Below are 18674 nucleotides of genomic sequence, written 5' to 3' on the forward strand. Positions count from 1 at the left end.
TACAGTGTATGTAGGTTCATTCACTGAAAGCTCCTGCATACGCTGTAAGGTTGATTTCTCACGTCCACATATCCACGTTAGTACAGATAAGTGTGACCGAGCATGCTTTGCAATGGGTCTGTGTGTGGGTCTCCGCTGTGTGTGGAAAATGGCATCAACACTCGTCCCGGAGATTGACGTGTGAAAGAACCGTACAATATAGGTGAGGGGTTAGTGTTGGTGTGTGTGCGTACATATCTCCATATGTTTATTTAATTTTTTTTTTGGGGTTAATCTTTTATTCCTCCATTTTGTTTTTAAAATAATATTCACACACGTTATTATTCACTGTAGATTAAAAATATCCCGAAATATGGGACCGAGCTAGTCCTGACTACAAAGACAAGCAGAAGAAAAAAGACGCCTGGGCCTCTGTGTTGAGCCAAATGTATCCCCAGTGGGTGAATGCTGAACGTGATGCCCAAGAGGAAATTAGTAAGTTTTGATTTTTACACTTATTTTTATATCTATTTATAATTGCACTTTTTGGTGTCAAAGCAGTTCATAAATTGTTTTGGTTGTGTCATTGCAGTGTATGATATTAAAAATCGGTGGAGATCGGTCACCGACCGGCTGGTGAAGTATCACCAGTCGGTGCAAAGTGGCTCATCACCCAAAAAAAGAAAATTTCCTTTTGCGGACGAGCTGGCCTTCATACTAACCAGTAGGAGTTTGCGGAGGTAAATTCCCAAAACATATTAATTGAAATGTTTCCAAAAATGTTGTATTTACATTGGGATTTACCTTTTATTATATACAGAACTGAAGGAAACATCATGGCCCCAACAGCAGAAGAGGACACAAACACAGAGCAAGCAGAGGAGGAATCCGAGGACTTTTTCCAGCTTTCCTCACCGGATCCATCTGCTTCGGCATCTTCAGCATCTGGTTGTCCCTCACATTCTTTGTCCAATCCAGCGGACATCGGGACGGGTTTGGTGACTGATTCTCCTGCTCCTGCTCCAAGTGACGCTGGAAGCTCTGCTGGTGATGTGTTGAGGCCCACTGGGAGGGGGTCTGGTTCTGCTCATCTCGTGGCATCGAGAAGGGCGGGCAAAAAAAAGGCCAAAAGCCACGGGGGTGGGACTATTGTGCTTGAAGCACTCACAAATCGAACCCTCAGCCTTGTGGAAAGGGCATCCCAGGAAGATGCCATCGATAAATTTTGCTCAGCCCAAGCTGCCCGCATCAGATCTCTGCCACGAGATAGGCAGAACATGTACATGACTGCAGCAGGCGCTATGGTCATGGCAATTGAAGAGGCAGCAGTTATGCCCTCGCCCCCAGCCGTAGTATGCGGAATATTTAATTGTTTCAAACCCAGTGTGCCTCCACCACGACCAGCAGCTGCAACCCAGCGTTTTGGGCAGGTTGCTGCAGCATACCGTCCAGAAGATATGCAACCAAGTTATGGTCGGCAAATGGCTCATGGTGCATCATCATTTATCAGAGGACCATCCCCCAACTCTACTTTTTCTCAAGAAATGTTTCCTGGGTACAGCTTTGAAGAAGACCTTCAAAACTTGTAGTTAAAAAATTTTACCCCTCCCTGTCAGCATTTTTGGACGCTAGCAAATACAGACAGCACCTGTAGGTCGATAGATACACAATGTTTTAGAGAATCAGACAATTAACAAAGACCTTTTCTTATGGTCACCTATACCAGGCATCAGGCGTAGGGGACTGTAAGAAAAGGTCTTTCTTTTTATATAATTAAACAACCTACAGGTGCTGCCCGTATTTTAGGGCCCAAAACTGATTAGAGGACAGGTGTGCTGTACACAGTGTGTAATTTTTTCCCAAGTTATGGGCAATGTTTGTCCGATTAAATTTTCTAGAAGTTTGTTGTTTTGTGTTTTTAAAAAGTTTTTTACAGTTATTCTATATTACGTATTAAAAAAATTATTTAAACTATCTGTTAATTTTTTTTTTCAAGTGTATATGTGGTTGGATTGGGTTGTAATGAAAAAGTGTTCCCCTGATCTGCGCTCACCATAGCGCAGGTCAGAGGAACTCTACATTTTTGAAATTTGTTCAAACTAATCTACGTATGTGGTCGGCTGTATACAGTGGTTTTTAAATTAGAAATATACTTTGATATTTTGGACCACAACTATTTTTTGGATGAATACTACTCTCAACACTGTTATTTGCTAGTTCTGTTCTTAGCGCAAGCAAATAACAATGGTGAGGGTTGACTTTAGCAGACAGTACTTGGGAATAGCGCTCTAGGTAGTAATGCCAATTTACAGGCTCTGGTCTTTGTGGGTTGTTCACTTTTGCGTTGACGTATTGTCGAAAAAAAAAATGTCGAAGGTTGCAATTCAAGAAATATTTTAGACAAATTTAAGTTTAACCAAAATTTATTTTTTTTAAAAACATTTTTTTTTACATTTTTATTTTTAAAAAAAAGGAGGAAGTTCTTCTTTTATTGTTCATCAGATCTTCTCTGCTGGTCAGGCTGCTCAACACCAGCACAGGAGTATTGCCAGTGCACGGCACCTTCAGGACTCATGAAGTAGTCAGCGAAGGTTGGCCACAGTTTGAAAGCCTGCTGCGACCTGCAGCCAAGTCTCCTCGGTTGGAGAAGGCATCACGATGGGCTGCAACTTCTGCCAGATGACGGTACATGTGCACCTCACAATTCTGGAAATGGTGGATTTACCAACCCTAAATTGGAGGTGCAGTGATGTATAGCTCTCTCCTGTGGCCAAAAATCTGAAAAGGAAAAATAGATAATTAGAAAAGCCATAAAAAGAAATACAAGCCAACAGTAATTATCCATTATTAATTCATCTTTTAAAAAATTAAGGTCTTTATTACAAAAAACTATTCCAACAATGGGCTCTCTTTTTTTTGGGGGGGGGGGGGGCTCCACATTCTCAATCTTTTTTGGTCATCTTTTGTTTTCTCTTGAGTTCACACATATCAATTTATAATGTGTTTTGACTTTGTGTCTGTGTTTGCCTACGATGTTTGCTTTAGAGTTTACACATCAGTGACCTTTTCAATCTGATCTCTGTGCATGGTGATCTCATGGTCAAGCCAAAAATATGTACACAAAGACAGACACAGTGGAGCCATCACCACAGGGTGGCTAACAAAACCAGGTACACCAGCCATCACCGCAGGGTGGCGAACAAAACCAGGTACATATAAATCAACATTCAACTTACCGCAAGGTGATGAGCAGCCTTTCCTCAGCAGAGATGGCCCTTCGCATTACAGTGTCTTGGAAGTCCAGGTCAGGAGACATAAGGCTTAGCAGCCGATCAAATGCAATAATGTTCAGACGGCAGAACTGTTTAAATTTTTCAGGAAAACTATAGTAAACAGAGAAAAAAAAAATATTAAAAGATAATTTTGGAACATAGTATACAAACAAAACCTTAAAAAAACAGCATAGACGGATGACATTATACTTTCTTCACATATATCTTACCTCCTTAAATCCTGGTAGAGAACATTAAAGTGGCCCTTGTCCGTCCGCTCCTGCAAGATAGGGTGCACCCAAATTTTTTTTGGTCGTCTTCTCCTCCTTAAACGCTCCTATAGAACAATAATAGGTTAGTACACACACTACATAAAAATAATGTACCCCAAAAAAACTTAGTTTATATTACCTGCTCAACGTTGTAGTGCAGGAGATTTAAGCAAGTCATTAGCAGAAGGTTTAGGCATGGTCTGCTGACCCGCAGGGGCTGCAATTCCTGTGGCATACTGTCTTTTGCAAAAAACAAAATGGTGAAGAGGGGTTGAACTAGGAAATGACATCAGGATTTCCATCTTTTTTTTTTTTTTTTTCAATAACTTTATTTGTGCTCAAAAACGCATGAAATAAGCTTACAAAAACGCATGTAAAATCCGCATACAAAAACGCGTCAAAAACGCGTCAAAAACGCGACCAAAAAACGCACGCGATTTTCTGGCAAGGGACATGCAGAAATGTTGCAGAAATTTTCTGCTTCATAAATGCAACGTGGGCACATAGCCTAATAGTTACAAATTAATACTGTGTTTACTTGGTTGCTAGTTTGTCCATTGATTTCCTAATATTTAATTCAGCCAAGTCATTTAAGGGCATGATGCATCTCTAAATCCATGTAGAGAATATTTGGCATAGCGTGCAGCTTGCAGTGAAGGCTGGCTGACAGCATCCATAGGAGCATAGCTAATGCAGCTGTGATAGTCAAATGCTTTTTAAGATTGTGGAGCTTTCTGCCTTTATGTATACAGAGACAAGTGTTACTGGGAGATTTCAGATAATAAGGAGAGAAGCTAAGATATACAATGTACACTACATCTACTGTCCCTGCTCTCTAGAAGTTTTTTTTTCTTTTTACTGATCAAAAGGAAACATCTTCGATTTATGAATTATTCACGCCTGGTCGTAAATTATGCCAAGCTGCTTGAATACTTTGCCTCTATTTCCACCACTATGTTTTAAGATCTGATTCATAGCTGTTTATGGAGCAACTTGTATAATGCTTGTATAAAGATAACGATAGACAGTAAAACCTCTTTGAGATGATCACCCAAAATTGCACTAAAAAATTGACTTGTGACAGGTTGGCCCTTTCAAAGTATGCTGGTCTCGGTATAAGCATGACTGGCAGTTATTAAATGTAAAAGGGTTGTTAACATATGCATGAAGATAATTCTGGAACAGCGGTATAACGAGTGTGGTCACAAGGGGCCTGGAGGGATGTGGACAGGAAGACACCTTTGCACAGTCAAGCACAGTAGATGAGCAAGCAGTGCTGTCAGCTTTTCTTTTTTTATTCACTCCATTCATGGTGCTGTGCAGTGGACTCCACCGCAGCAATGTACTTACGGCACAATTTTTTTGACGAAAACTAGTCAGATAAAATAAGAAAAGAAAAAATCAGCTTACCGCTACACATAGTGTCCATAAAGTCCATGAAAGCAGTGCATGGAAAAATACAGGCCAGCAATCCTGGATGAGCAACATGAAATTGGCGAGGAGACGGGAAGAGGAAATTTCATCCAGCACTGAATAGAAAACATCCTCAATTAAATAAGAACCATGTTTATTGTGAAGCTTACTTAATTTAAAAAGTCGTTAAAAATAAGTACAGTGGGTGAAATAAGAGAGGCTTTAGTAGCATCTCTAGCTGGGGAAGATTGTTGTTTAATTCACTAGGGTGCGACTGTGAGCACAAAGGCAGAGGTAAGTGTTCTACCACTGCCTGACAATATGCTAGGGTCAGTCTAAGGTCAAGGTAGGGTCAGTCTAAGGTTTACTCTGTTGGCCATAGTAATTTAATTACAACACTGTTCCAAAGGCTTCCAGAACTAAACATCTGTGAGATACATTACAGATAAAAATTAATTCTGGGTATTATATAAACAGCTATAAATTTGCCAAAATTTGAATTCAACAGATTTGGCTAAAAAATACAATTTGCATCAAACCTATTTAATGTGAATCCAATGTGCCTTGATTGATGTTTTTAAAATGCCATTCACCTTGTTCTAACACCTCCTGATCCCAAAGACTAATAAATAGAGTGGTCTGGTAAAAAAAAAAACTAATAAAATATTATACCTACCTCTCAACTATTGCTTCTACTGCAACACCCCATAGGTCATTTGCTCACTTCCTAAGGTACCAGCTCCAGCTCCGTCTTCTCTCCACGGTTAACCAATGCTTGCGGAGCCAAATAAGCCTCAAAGTACGTTACATTGTCTTGATGTTAAGAAATACATAACCCCAAACATGACCATGTGGAGCAACACATGTCGTGATGTCATGAAACCACAACTTTACATGGTGCAACAAGTCAAAGTGGACATGGAAAAATGGCAGCTATTTTACTGCATTTATGCAAATTAAATCCTCAAAAATTTGAATTGACTAGAATTCATGACTTTTAGGTAATTCTAAATTAATTTGTTTAGTTTAATATCACTTTGCTCACCCTTAGTTGACACCCATAGAATGACTATTCAAACTAAGGACCATTGCTCGGTGCAAAAAGGGGAAGCCAATCATTTAAAAGTACCATCTCATTGTCAAGCAGCGCAAGCATGCCCTCATGCTTCAGGGCATACTCCGAGTTCCCGGCGGGTTGCCTCTTGCCGCTCTCTGGTTGTTTGTGTACTCCAATACAGGGGACCTATCTAAGGGCATAGTGTGGTTGGGAGATGAGACGCCTTCACTACCCAGCATTATTCAAGGGTCCTGGGACGTCGGGTTCCTCAGCATCAGCTGTTGCCAAGTGACATGAGACTCTATGTATCCTGGTTCAGGTATGTGGTGGGAGGTTCCTTTCTCTCCACCTTCCTCGCCCCTTTCTCTGCCTCTCTGAGCAGAGGGTGGAGATTGGAAGGGTACCACTGGTGGAGTTTGCCCTTAATAACATTCATCATGAGTCTTTAAGTACTTCTCTCTTCTTTTGTAATTTTGGGTTCCATCCTAAGTCTCCTGCCTTTCTCAATGGATGAGAAGAGATTCCAAGAATTTCTGAGACCACCAATAGACTGAAGAGGGTATGGGAGGAGATTCACTGGCAGCTCCAGAAAGTGACATTGAGCCGGAAGGTTGCGGGTGATAAACATCGGTCTCAGGGGGAAAATCTGGCGGTTAGGGATTTGGTCTGGAGGTGCATAAGACACTTAAAACTTAAGGCTCTCATCTTTAAGCTTGCCCCCAGATTTATTGGACCTTTTCCTATCCTAGAAATGATTAATCCAGTTGCTTTCAGGGTTAAACTTACTGACACATTCAGGATCCCCAACATTTTTCATCAATTTCTCCTTAAGAAAGCCGGGAGATATTTGGTTTCTCATCTCCCTCCCAGTCCTATCTTGGTCGATAATTAAGAGAAATATGAAGTTGAACAATTCATTGATTTCAGGAAAGTCCAAATTTCCATCCAATATTTAATTCACTGGAAGGTTTATGGGCCAGAGGAGAGATTGTAGGTCCCTAAGGGGCGCATCCATGTGGATAAGCTAATTGCAAAGTTTAATTCTAGCTTTCCTGACAAACCGGGTGGTGAGAGTCCAGAGGTCTCTCCTCAAGAGGGGGATACTGTCAGCATGCCCCTCATGAGTCTGGGCATACTCCGGCTGCCGGGGGGGTTGATTCTTGCCCCTCTCTGGTTGCGAGGGGTGGAGTGTCACCTTTAGTGGCCAGGGCAAGTGTGGCGTCCCACCGTGCTTGTGTACATTGTTCCAGGGGACCTGCCTCAGGGCATGGTGTGGTTGGGAGGAGGGACGCTGTCGCTCACAGCACTGACGCTATTCAGGGGTCCCGGGATGCCAGGTTCCCCACCGTCAGCTGTTACCAGGAGAAATGGGATGTTATGTCTCCTGCTTCAGGTATGTGGTGGGAGATTCATTTCTCTCCACCCTCCTTGCGCTTTTCTCTGTCTCTCTGTGTAGAGGGTGGAGATTAGCCGTTACCTCAGCGGTGCCAGGTGATCCATGAGAGGGATATTTAAACCCTCCATATCCTCTACTTCACCACTGATTATTCAGTTTCACTTTGGTGGTACGGTTGGTAACTCTTTGGTGAATGTTTCTTTGGTTTGTCTCTGACTCTGGTGTTTTGTGTCCTTTGGTTCCTGTGTCTCTATTTATGCTCCCTGACCTTCCACGTTACTGTGGTTTGTCTCTGCCTTCTCCTTATAGTTTATTGGTGTGTTTGACGCAACTGTGGCCAGTGTGTCCAGCCATCAGCCACCTTGCTTTTGACACTTGGAAAGTTCTTTTCAAAAGTCCCCTCCCTTTAGTGGAAGAAGGTGAAGAATACCCAGGCTCTCAAGGGTGTGCATTGGCGTGACTGCTTGTGCCAAGTGATTCTGGCATACTGCTTTTGCTGTCCTTCAGTCTAGATATCTCACCACTACTCAAGTGTTGCACTCACCTGCTTGTTTTCCCTCAAACCCCCCCCTCCCCGTTTCTTTGACAGTTCTGACTTCATAGCATCGGAGAAGGGTGGAGATAGAGGAAAAACAAACAGGTGCAAAGGTGTATTTAAATGTTTGGCCCTGCCATGATGCACCGATCGCCTGACCTTGGTTTTAACAACCATTCTGTGCTGACAGAGTTCTTTAATCACATCTGCCTTCTCCACGTCTATGTACGCAGCATTAAATGAGAATAGTGTATGTAATGAAGGAAATAACAGTGCCTTCATTGATATAGCTAGCAATAACTGATCATGTGATCAGTGAGATTGCAATGTTGGCTCATAGCTGCTGGTTCTAGCAAGCTCATCTCTGCTTGTGACAAATGTCAGAAATGTTTAACTGCTATAATGCACAGGTGACAAATTAGGTAAAATGTAATGTGAGCCTCTGTTCACATCTGCAGTTTTTAATCCTATTTCTCTGTTCCATTGTACAAACCGATATACAAAATTTATTTGAAGAAGGATTATGGTGCAGAACAGATGCAAATAGCATCAGAATGACCCTATTTTGATTGTAATCTGATCTGCCAGGTTTTCACTATGGTTATGTTTCTTTTACAAAAATATTGCATAGCCATGACAACACTGAACCAAAAACCAGACAGACCCCATAACAGTCAATGAAGAATGTCATTTGCATCCATTATGTAGTAGATCCATCTTCTACTTGAATTTTCTTTCTCTGTTCCTGGAACAGAACATAGAACTGGATTGAAAAATGTAGATTTGAACAGAGTCTAAATAATGACAAAGTTGGCATCATTTGCATCAGTTTTTTTCATTTGTTGTATAGTTGACTTTAATATGATATTGCTGTGTTAACAGATAAAAAAAAACCTGTCACAATTATTGTAATTCTAGGTATGCATATTTTGAACAAACATTGTTTCATTTTTATCAAAAATTACTTAGAAAGATTTGGAAATGCATTTGGAGACATTGAATCCCATCGAAATCAATTTAGAGATTATCAAATAGATTCACTGTGTATCGACTTTGAGTCGAATTTCATGAAATTTGCAGATCCTGGCAGATACGAACAATTTGCAATTCACTTTGCATGGATTGCTAAAAAAATGTCCAGTTTCACACATTTTTAAAGAATGCATCAGCCAAAGAGTAGACCCACATTAAGTCAGACACATCCAAGCAGGCTTAACCATAATGACTTGCAGCTATTATATCACATGGTCTAGTGCATCCAATAAAGGGGGGGGGCTATCACAGCCACTTTAAAAAATGAGATTGGGAAAGTAGTGACCATTTTATGGTTTTACAGTCAAGGGATAGTAGGTCAGAGCGCACAGCTCATCATTAGAGATAGGGTTCGAAAGTCATAAATCAGAGTGTGGTGTACTATCGCAGTGCTGAGAGACATAAAAAATGGAAGTGGTAGTCTCAGTCTGTGAATATTAATACATTGATTCAAGTGAAAAGTAGGTGTAGTAACTATATTGTTTTACTTCTGGTACGTATACTCTCTTCATAATACACAAAAATGAAACTGCTCCCAAAACAGGCATAATTTTTTCACGGCATGTTGACAAGTCATTGCCTTTTTCCTTTGAAAACAGCTAATGTGTTCCTTCCTGTTCAAAAGATACAGGTATCATTTTTGGATGGTTGGTAAAAAGTCATTGCAATTATTTATTCATTTTGCGAATAGCAAACCTGTTACGGATTTAAAAAAAAACAAAAAACATGGATACTTTTGTCACTAATTATTGAGAAGCAATTGCTTTTTCACCTATTCACTGCTCTCTGAATAAAGGGATAATTTTTTCAATGCTTTAAAATATGTCATTGTGTCTTCATTTTGCAAATAGCACACTCCTGGTGGGTTTCAAAATAGGGTTATTTTTGTATGACTTGTTAATAACTTTCCATATATTTTTCTCCATCTAAACAGTAACTGTTGCTTTGATAGCAGCCTTCAACACGTCTGCATTGTTGGATCTGGTGTCTCTCATCTTCCTCTTGACAATACCCCATAGATTCCCTATGGGGTTAAGATCAGGCCAGTTTGCTGGCCAATCAAGCACAGTGATACTGTTGTTTTTAAACCAGGTATTGGTACTTTTGGCAGTGTGGACAGGTTCCAGGTCCTGCTGGAGAATGAAATTTCCATCTCCAAAAAGCTTGTCGGCAGAGGGAAGCATGAAGTGCTCTAAAATTTCCTGGTAGATGGCTGCGCTGACTTTGGTCTTGATAAAACACCGTGGACCTACACCAGCAGATGACATGGCTCCCCAAACCATCACTGATTGTGGAAACTTCACACTAGACCTCAAGCAGCTTGGATTGTGTGCCTCTCCACTCTTCCTCCAGACTCTGGGACCTTGATTTCCAAATGTAATGCAAAATTGACTTTGCATTTACTTAGTGTCAATGACTGCCTTCTGGACATCTGTCAAGTCAGCAGTCTTCCCCATGATTGTGGAGCCTACTGAAACAGAATAAGGGACCTTTTTAAATGCTTAGGAAGCCTTTGCAGGTGTTTTTTGTTAACCCTCCGTCACATACAATATCGGTTCTAACGAGTTCACATACAATGTGACTGTCAGGCGCAGGCTAGAAAAATACCTATAATATCTAATGTTTGCAATTTCAGTGCTCTAAAAGTGATCAGTGACCTTCATAGGGATGTAATAAAAGAGACTACACATAATCAGATGCAAAAAAAAACCATTTACTTAACATAAAACTAATAACTCTGAAATCCAAACATTTCAAAACTCCCGCCAAATAAAAGAGATGTGCCTGTCAGGCCTATTGTATGTGACGGAGGGTTAATTATTCTAATTTACTTCGTTAATGACTTTTGAGTTTTCATTGGCTGTAAGACATAATCAGCAACATTAATAGAAATAAACACTTGAAACAGATCACTCAGTTTGTAATGACTCTATATATATATGAGTTTCACTTTTTGTATTGAAGAACTGAAATAAAGCAGCAGGTGTTTGTAAGCCAAGTAGTGCTGAGAGAATACAAGAGACCAGTCAAGAAGATGCAAGTGCGCATGTCAGGTACGAGTGCACCGGGAATCACAGAGAAAAACCAAAGTGGCGAATTGGGAGGTGCAAGTGCGCACATGACGGAGAGTGCAGAGAGAAACCGAAGTGTCGGTACAGAAAGTAGAAATGCGCACGCGCTTTACAAAAAACGACCAATCAGACAAAATAGGAGGGAGAAGATAGTAGTGCACATGCGTGAAGGTGATAACAGGACATGTAGATAACATAAGGATAATATGCAACATATAGGAGACCAGGGAGGAGAACAGGCCAACAGAGGGACCAGGGAGAGGAAAGGAAGGGGACAGGGGAACTAGAAAAAGGTGGAATAGGGGAAAAGAGGGAAGGGAAACATATTATATCATGTGAAAAGGGAACTCCTGGAAGGGGTCATTGGGTGATCTAAAAGACAAAATAGAGAAAAATCATTCAATTATGCATCACATAGTCATATAAAGCATATGGATAACTCAGTGGTAGGAAACATTGTATTCCCTATTCATCTTTCATGGTTCAACTGTCGGGAGAGTGTATATCCAACATGCTTATCTTTCCTTGAGTTTTTTGATCCTATCACCTCCTCGTGTGGGAATAGGGACATACTCAAGCGCCTGAATCTAAGTTGGGCTATGGTGTGTCCAGCAGAGGCAAAATGTGATGGGTTAGGTAACATAAGTGATTTGCAACGAATAGTTGACTTGTGTTGTGAGATGCAGTCTCGGATATGTTGGGTGGTCGAGTCCGCACAGGTACTTATTTAGGTAGAAAACATGCGTAGAATCGCATGTGAAGGACCCTCTCATAGGGAACCGTTTACCAGATCTGGGATGTGAAAATGTGTCACCTTTTGTAATGTTGGAAAATTGTGAACAAGGAAATGAGTCTTTGAGTATAAAGGGTTCTTTAAAGGTTCATGGGTTTATTAGAGCAAATTTCGGCTCTAACCAGAAGATTCCTCAAGTTTTGGGATTTTTTATTGCATATAAGAAGAGGGTTGGTAAATTTTGGAATGGTGGGATAGGCTTGGCCCAAAACTGGCCAATGTTTTTTGATGCAACTCTTTATGCATGTAAGGGTGGTACGTATTCACAAACGAAACCCTTTGGAGACTTTTGTTGTGGGGGATTGACCCATCTGTGTAGACCTATGTATATTAATGGGGATAGCCGCATTGCATAAATTTGCTGCACATTTCCTCCAGTTATAGCTCCTTCCTCTGATAGTCTGTGACTATGCGATGAATACGGTGACACTGTGATTTTGGTAAAGATTTCTTTAACATGACAGGGGTGGCAGCTGGAGAAATGCAATAAACAGTTTTTTTCGGTAGGTTTTGTATACAGATCTATGTCAAGATTACCATTATCTTTCAATGCTACTACAATATCATGAAAATGAATCTGATGTCGATTGCTATGTATCAAAAGGGTTAAGTTAGGAACATACACTACCGTTCAAAAGTTTGGGGTCATTTAGAAATTTCATTAGTTTTGAAAGAAAAGCAAATTTTTTTCAATGAAGCTAACATTAAATGAATCAAAAATACACTCTATACATTGTTAATGTGGTAAATGAATATTCTAGCTGAAAACGTCTTGATTTTATTGCAATATCTACATAGGTGTATAGAGGCCCATTTCCAACAACCACCACTCCAGTGTTTTAATGGTACATTGTGTTTGCTAACTGTGTAAGAAGGCTAATGGATGTTAAATATATAAAACCCTAGAAAACCCTTGCACAAGTATGTTAGCCTAGCTGAAAATAGTTTGGCTGATTTGAGAAGCTATAAAATTGACCTTCCTTTGAGCTAGTTGAGAATCTGGAACATTACATTTGTTTGTTCTATGAAACTCTCAAAATGGACAGAAAAAGAGAACTTTCATGTGAAACTCAACAGTCTATTCTTGTTCTTAGAAATTAAGGCTATTCCATGCGAGAAGTTGAAAAAGAAACTGAAGATTTCCTACAACAGTGTGTACTACTCCCTTCAGAGGAGAGCACAAACAAGCTCAAACCAGACTAGAAAGAGAAGTGGGAGGCCCCGCTGCACAACTGAGCAACAAGACAAGTACATTAGAGTCTCTAGTTTGAGAAATTGACACCTCATAGCTCCTCAACTGGCCGCTTCATTAAATAGTACACGGAAAACGCCAGTGTCAACGTCTACTGTGAAGAGGCGACTCCGGGATGCTGGCCTTCATGGCAAAGTGACAAAGAAAAAGCCATATCTGAGACAGGCAAATAAAAGGGAAAGATTAATATGGGCAAAAGAACACAGATATTGGACAAAGGAAGATTGGAAAAAAGTTTTATGGACAGACAAATCAAAGTTTGAGGTGTTTGGACGACACAGAAGAACATTTGTGAGACGCAGAACAACTGAAAAGATGCTGGAAGAGTGCCTGACATCATCTGTCAAGCATTGTTAATGTAATGTGACGGTCTGGGGTTGCTTTGGTGCTGGTAAAGTGGGAGATTTGTACAAGGTAAATGGGATTTTGAATAAGGAAGGCTATCGCTATCTACATTGTATCTCCATGTTACTTGCAATGCTCTGCAGCTAATCACTGGTATATATATCTCACTCCTCTGCTCCGTGTAATCTCTTCTGAAATCTACTGTTAGAACTCTCCTGTTAGGTTTTTTTTAGTTTGCTGGTCACATGACCATTTTTGCCTATTTAATCCGGCTCCGCCCTCCTGGTCTTGCTGGACTTCACTGTATTTACTACTCTTGAGCTAGCTTGGTGCTCTGTTGCCGTTCTCTGTTAGTTTTGCTAGGTCTTCTGACCTCTATGCTTTTTGTTGTGTGTTTGTCTTTGACTGCTACTATTTCTGCTAGGAGGTGTCCAACTTATCCCAGTCCCTAGTTCTTGTAGGGATCCCTCCCTCACATCTATAGGTCTTCGTACAGACTAGCCGAGGACTTTAGCGGGTCTGATCGCAGGATCAGGTTCCCCGTTACATCGTAGGGATCTAGTTTAGTTCTATTGTAGGGACAGATCTCCTGTCTTTCCTTAGTCCCTGTAGCAGATCATAACATCTACATTGTATCTCCATGTTACTTGCAATGCTCTGCAGCTAATCACTGGTATATATATCTCACTCCTCTGCTCCATGTAATCTCTTCTGAAATCTACATTGTATCTCCATGTTACTTGCAATGCTCTGCAGCTAATCACTGGTATATATATCTCACTCCTCTGCTCCGTGTAATCTCTTCTGAAATCTACATTGTATCTCCATGTTACTTGCAATGCTCTGCAGCTAATCACTGGTATATATATCTCACTCCTCTGCTCCGTGTAATCTCTTCTGAAATCTACATTGTATCTCCATGTTACTTGCAATGCTCTGCAGCTAATCACTGGTATATATATCTCACTGCTCTGCTCCATGTAATCTCTTCTGAAATCTACATTGTATCTCCATGTTACTTGCAATGCTCTGCAGCTAATCACTGGTATATATATCTCACTCCTCTGCTCCATGTAATCTCTTCTGAAATCTACATTGTATCTCCGTGTTACTTGCAATGCTCTGCAGCTAAACACTGGTATATACAGTTATATGAAAAAGTTTGGGCACCCCTCTTAATCTTAAGCTTAATGTTTTATAAAAATTGGTGTTTCTGCAACAGCTATTTAAGTTTGATATATGTAATAACTGTTGGACACAGTAATGTTTCTGCCTTGAAATGAGGTTTATTGTACTAACAGAAAATGTGCAATCTGCATTCAAACAAAATTTGACAGGTGCATAAGTATGGGCACCCTTATCATTTTCTTGTTTTAAATACTCCTACCTACTTTTTACTGACTTACTAAAGCACTTTTTTTGGTTTTGTAACCTCACTGAGCTTTGAACTTCATAGCCAGGTGTATGCAATCATGAGAAAAGCTACTTAAAGTGGCCACTTGAAAGTTGTTCTCCTGTTTGAATCTCCTCTGAAGAGTGGCATCATGGGCTCCTCAAAACAACTGTCAAATGATCTGAAAACAAAGATTATTCAACATAGTTGTTCAGGGGAAGAATACAAAAAGCTGTCTCAGAGATTTAACCTGTCAGTTTCCACTGTGAGGAACATAGTAAGGAAATGGAAGAACACAGGGACAGTTCTTGTTAAGGCCAGAAGTGGCAGGCCAAGAAAAACATCAGAAAGGCAGAGAAGAAGAATGGTGAGATCAGTCAAGGACAATCCTCAGACCACCTCCAGAGAGCTGCAGCATCAACTTGCTGCAGATGGTGTCACTGTGCATCGGTCAACTATACAACACACTTTGCACAAGGAGAAGCTGTATGGGAGAGTGATGCGAAAGAAGCCGTTTCTGAAAGCACGCCACAAACAGAGTCGGCTGAGGTATGCAAAAGCACATTTGGAGAAGCCAATTTCTTTTTGGAAGAAGGTCCTGTGGACTGATGAAACCAAGATTGAGTTGTTTGGTTATACAAAAAGGCGTTATGCATGGCGGCAAAAAAACACAGCATTCCAAGAAAAACACTTGCTACCCACAGTAAAATTTGGTGGAGGTTCCATCATGCTTTGGGGCTGTGTGGCCAATGCCGGCACCGGGAATCTTGTTAAAGTTGAGGGACGCATGGATTCCACTCAGTATCAGCAGATTCTTGACAATAATGTTCAAGAATCAGTGACAAAGTTGAAGTTACGCAGGGGATGGATCTTTCAGCAAGACAATGATCCAAAACACCGCTCCAAATCTACTCAGGCATTCATGCAGAGGAACAATTACAATGTTCTGGAATGGCCATCCCAGTCCCCAGACCTGAATATCATTGAACATCTGTGGGATCATTTGAAGAGGGCTGTCCATGCTCGGCGATCATCAAACTTAACTGAACTGGAATTGTTTTGCAAAGAGGAATGGTCAAAATGGCTCCTCCTTACTATGCTCCGCACTATTGGCCTCAGGGACACTGTTCTCTCCTGGTTCTCATCCTATCTCTCTGACCGCTCCTTCTGTTATGATCTGCAACAAGAACTAAGGAAAGATAGGGGAAAGCTGTCCCTACAGTAAGACTAAGCTGAATCCCTACGATGTAGCGGGCTGCCTGTTCCTTGTGAATAGGCCTGCCTTAGTCCTCGACTAGTCTTAACGAAGACCTATAGAAATAAGGGAGAGGTCCCTAAAAGAACTAAAGACTGGGACCAAAATGGGACACCTCCTAAACAGAAATTATTGTAGAACACAAAAGACAAAGTGACAAAAAGTACTAAAGGACCCAGAGGACCAAGCAAACTGACAGAGAAAGGCACCAAAGCACCAGGCTAGCAAAACAGTCAAACAACACTGAAGTCCAGCAAAGCCAGAAGGGCGGAGCTGGAATATATAGGCAGAGGGTCACGTGACCGCAAAACACAAGATAGAAAAAACTAACAGGAGGGTTCTAACAGTGCCCCCTCTTTTATGAGGATCTTCCGGATCCTCCAGGCCCAGGCCTATCCGAAAACCTCCTGTGGAAAGCTTTAACAAGCCTAGGAGCAGAGACATCATCCGCCCTTACCCAGGAGTTGTCTTCTGGACCGAAACCCTTCCAGGAGACAAGATACTATAATCTCCCTCTATGCCATCTAGAATTCAAGATACGCAAAATTTCAAATTCGCCGTCTTCCACCACAGGGGGAACTGTGACAGTGGCGTCCCTATCAGAAACATCAGCCTTTTTCATCAAGGAAACATGAAACACAGGATTAATCTTCCAGGAAGTAGGGACTACCAACCTGACAGCAGACGGGTTAACAACCTGAAGCACTTTAAATGGACCCACAAACTTAGGACCCAGTTTTTTAGAGGGAATCCTCAACCGCAGGTTCTTCGAGGACAACCAAACCATGTCACCCACAGTAAACAAAATGTATTTACGTTTTCTGTCAAAATACTTCTTGGACTTCTTGTTAGCCTCTTGAAGGTTGCAACGTACATTAGTGCAAACTCTCTCCAAATCACCGGAAAAATTCTCCTCCTCCGGCACCGCCGACCCTAATTTGGAGAGCGAACCAAAAGATGGATGTCTCCCAGTACAACAAAAAAAAGGAGAACACCCAGCAGAGGAGGATGTATGATTGTTAAGAGCAAATTCTGCGAGAGGCAGAAACTCAGACCATACCTCTTGATTGTCTGCCACAAAACAGCGCAAATACTGTTCAACATCCTGGTTCTTTCTTTCAGTCTGTCCATTAGACTCAGGATGATAACCAGATGAAAATGACAAATGGACTCCCAACCTGTCACAAAAAGCATGCCAAAAGGAAGCCACAAACTGAGGTCCTCTATCTGAAACAATATCTATGGGAACGCCAAGGAGTTTGACAATCTCCTTAACAAACGCCTTAGCGAGTGTCTTGGCGCAGGGCAACTTAATGAATGGAAATCAAGTGACACATCTTACTAAAACGGTCCACGACCACCCAGATGACAGTAAAACCCTCGGACAAAGGAAGATCAGTAATAAAATCCATTGTGAGATGCGTCCAAGGCGCACTAGGAACTTCCAGAGGGCAAAGCAACCCCGCAGCAGGAGTATGTGAAGCCTTTGATCTAGCACACACAGTACATTGACGCACCCACTTGATGACTTCCTTCTGCCATCCAGGCCACCAAAAACTGCGACTGATAAGTATCTTAGTTTCTGAAATTCCTGGATGACCTGCCAACCGAGACACATGACACTCCACAAACAAATCTCTCCTAAAGGCTCTAGGCACGAACAACCTCCCATGGGGAGTGTTAGATGGAGCATCATCTTGAGCTTTCAGAATCCCATTCTCCAAAACGGAGTCCAAAGCCGCCACCACAACTCCTTTCTGTAAAATGCTCTCCTCCTCCTTGGCACCGACAATAGGAGTGAAGCTGCGAGATAAATCATCGGCTTTAACATTCTTAGTACCAGGGATATAGGTAACAGAAAAATGAAACCGAGATAAAAAAAGTGCCCACCTAGCTTGACGGGCATTCAAGCGCTTGGCAGCATCCAGATAGATCAAATTGTTATGATCTTTGAAAACCTGAATAGGAAATCTAGCGCCTTCCAAAAAATGACGCCAATGTTCAAACGTAAGTTTAGTAGCCAGCAACTCCCGATTTCCAACATCATAATTCAGTTCGGTTTCTGAAAATTTCCTCGAAAAGAAGGCACAAAGATGTACTCCACCCATGTTCTCCTGAGACAAAACTGCTTCGACCACCACCAATTAAGCATCGACCTCGACCAAAAAAGGCTTGGTCTCATCAGGCTGCATAAGGATAGGGGCAGAACTGAACCTCTCTTTGAGATACTCAAATGCTTCAATGGCCTCAGTAGTCCTCCAATGGGCCGTATTCGCACCGTTCTTGGTGAGAACGGTAAGAGGTTTAACAATTACAGAAAAATTCTTAATGAATTTCCTGTAATAATTGGCAAAACCCAAAAATCTCTGTATAGATTTCAAACCAATAGGCCTAGGCCATTCCTGCACAGCCTGAACCTTCACAGGGTCCATCTCAAATCCCTCGCTGGAGACAATGTAGCCCAAAAAGCTAATTTTCTGAACAGCGAACTCACATTTCACCAGTTTAGCAAAGAGTGAATTATCACTCAATAACTGCAAAACTTCACGTACACTCTACCAATTGGCCTCCAGATCTGGCGAATAAATCAAAATGTCATCCAAATACA

At 41.3% G+C, this 18674-nt stretch overlaps 1 protein-coding gene across 1 annotated transcript; it reads left to right on the top strand.

Annotated features, from left to right (window-relative positions):
* The first annotated feature begins 377 nt into the window (after positions 1-377).
* Positions 378-1657, top strand: LOC141172461 (uncharacterized). Its single transcript, XM_073656715.1, has 3 exons — positions 378-474; positions 572-719; positions 800-1657. The coding sequence occupies exons 1-3, from the start codon at positions 426-428 to the stop codon at positions 1566-1568; spliced, it is 966 nt and encodes a 321-aa protein (XP_073512816.1). The 5' UTR covers positions 378-425; the 3' UTR covers positions 1569-1657.
* The last annotated feature ends 17017 nt before the right edge of the window (positions 1658-18674 follow it).

This window comes from Phyllobates terribilis, unplaced genomic scaffold (genome assembly GCF_046119375.1).
Source record: "Phyllobates terribilis strain yellow unplaced genomic scaffold, ASM4611937v1 Scaffold_1__5_contigs__length_1240528914, whole genome shotgun sequence".
Classification (NCBI taxonomy): Eukaryota; Metazoa; Chordata; class Amphibia; order Anura; family Dendrobatidae; genus Phyllobates; species Phyllobates terribilis.

Coding starts and splice junctions, on each gene's coding strand:
- LOC141172461 (XM_073656715.1), top strand. CDS start 426: ATGTATCCCCAGTGGGTGAATGCTGAACGTGATGCCCAAGAGGAAATT. Junction 475..571: donor TGATGCCCAAGAGGAAATTA/GTAAGTTTTGAT, acceptor GTGTCATTGCAG/TGTATGATATTAAAAATCGG. Junction 720..799: donor ACCAGTAGGAGTTTGCGGAG/GTAAATTCCCAA, acceptor TATTATATACAG/AACTGAAGGAAACATCATGG.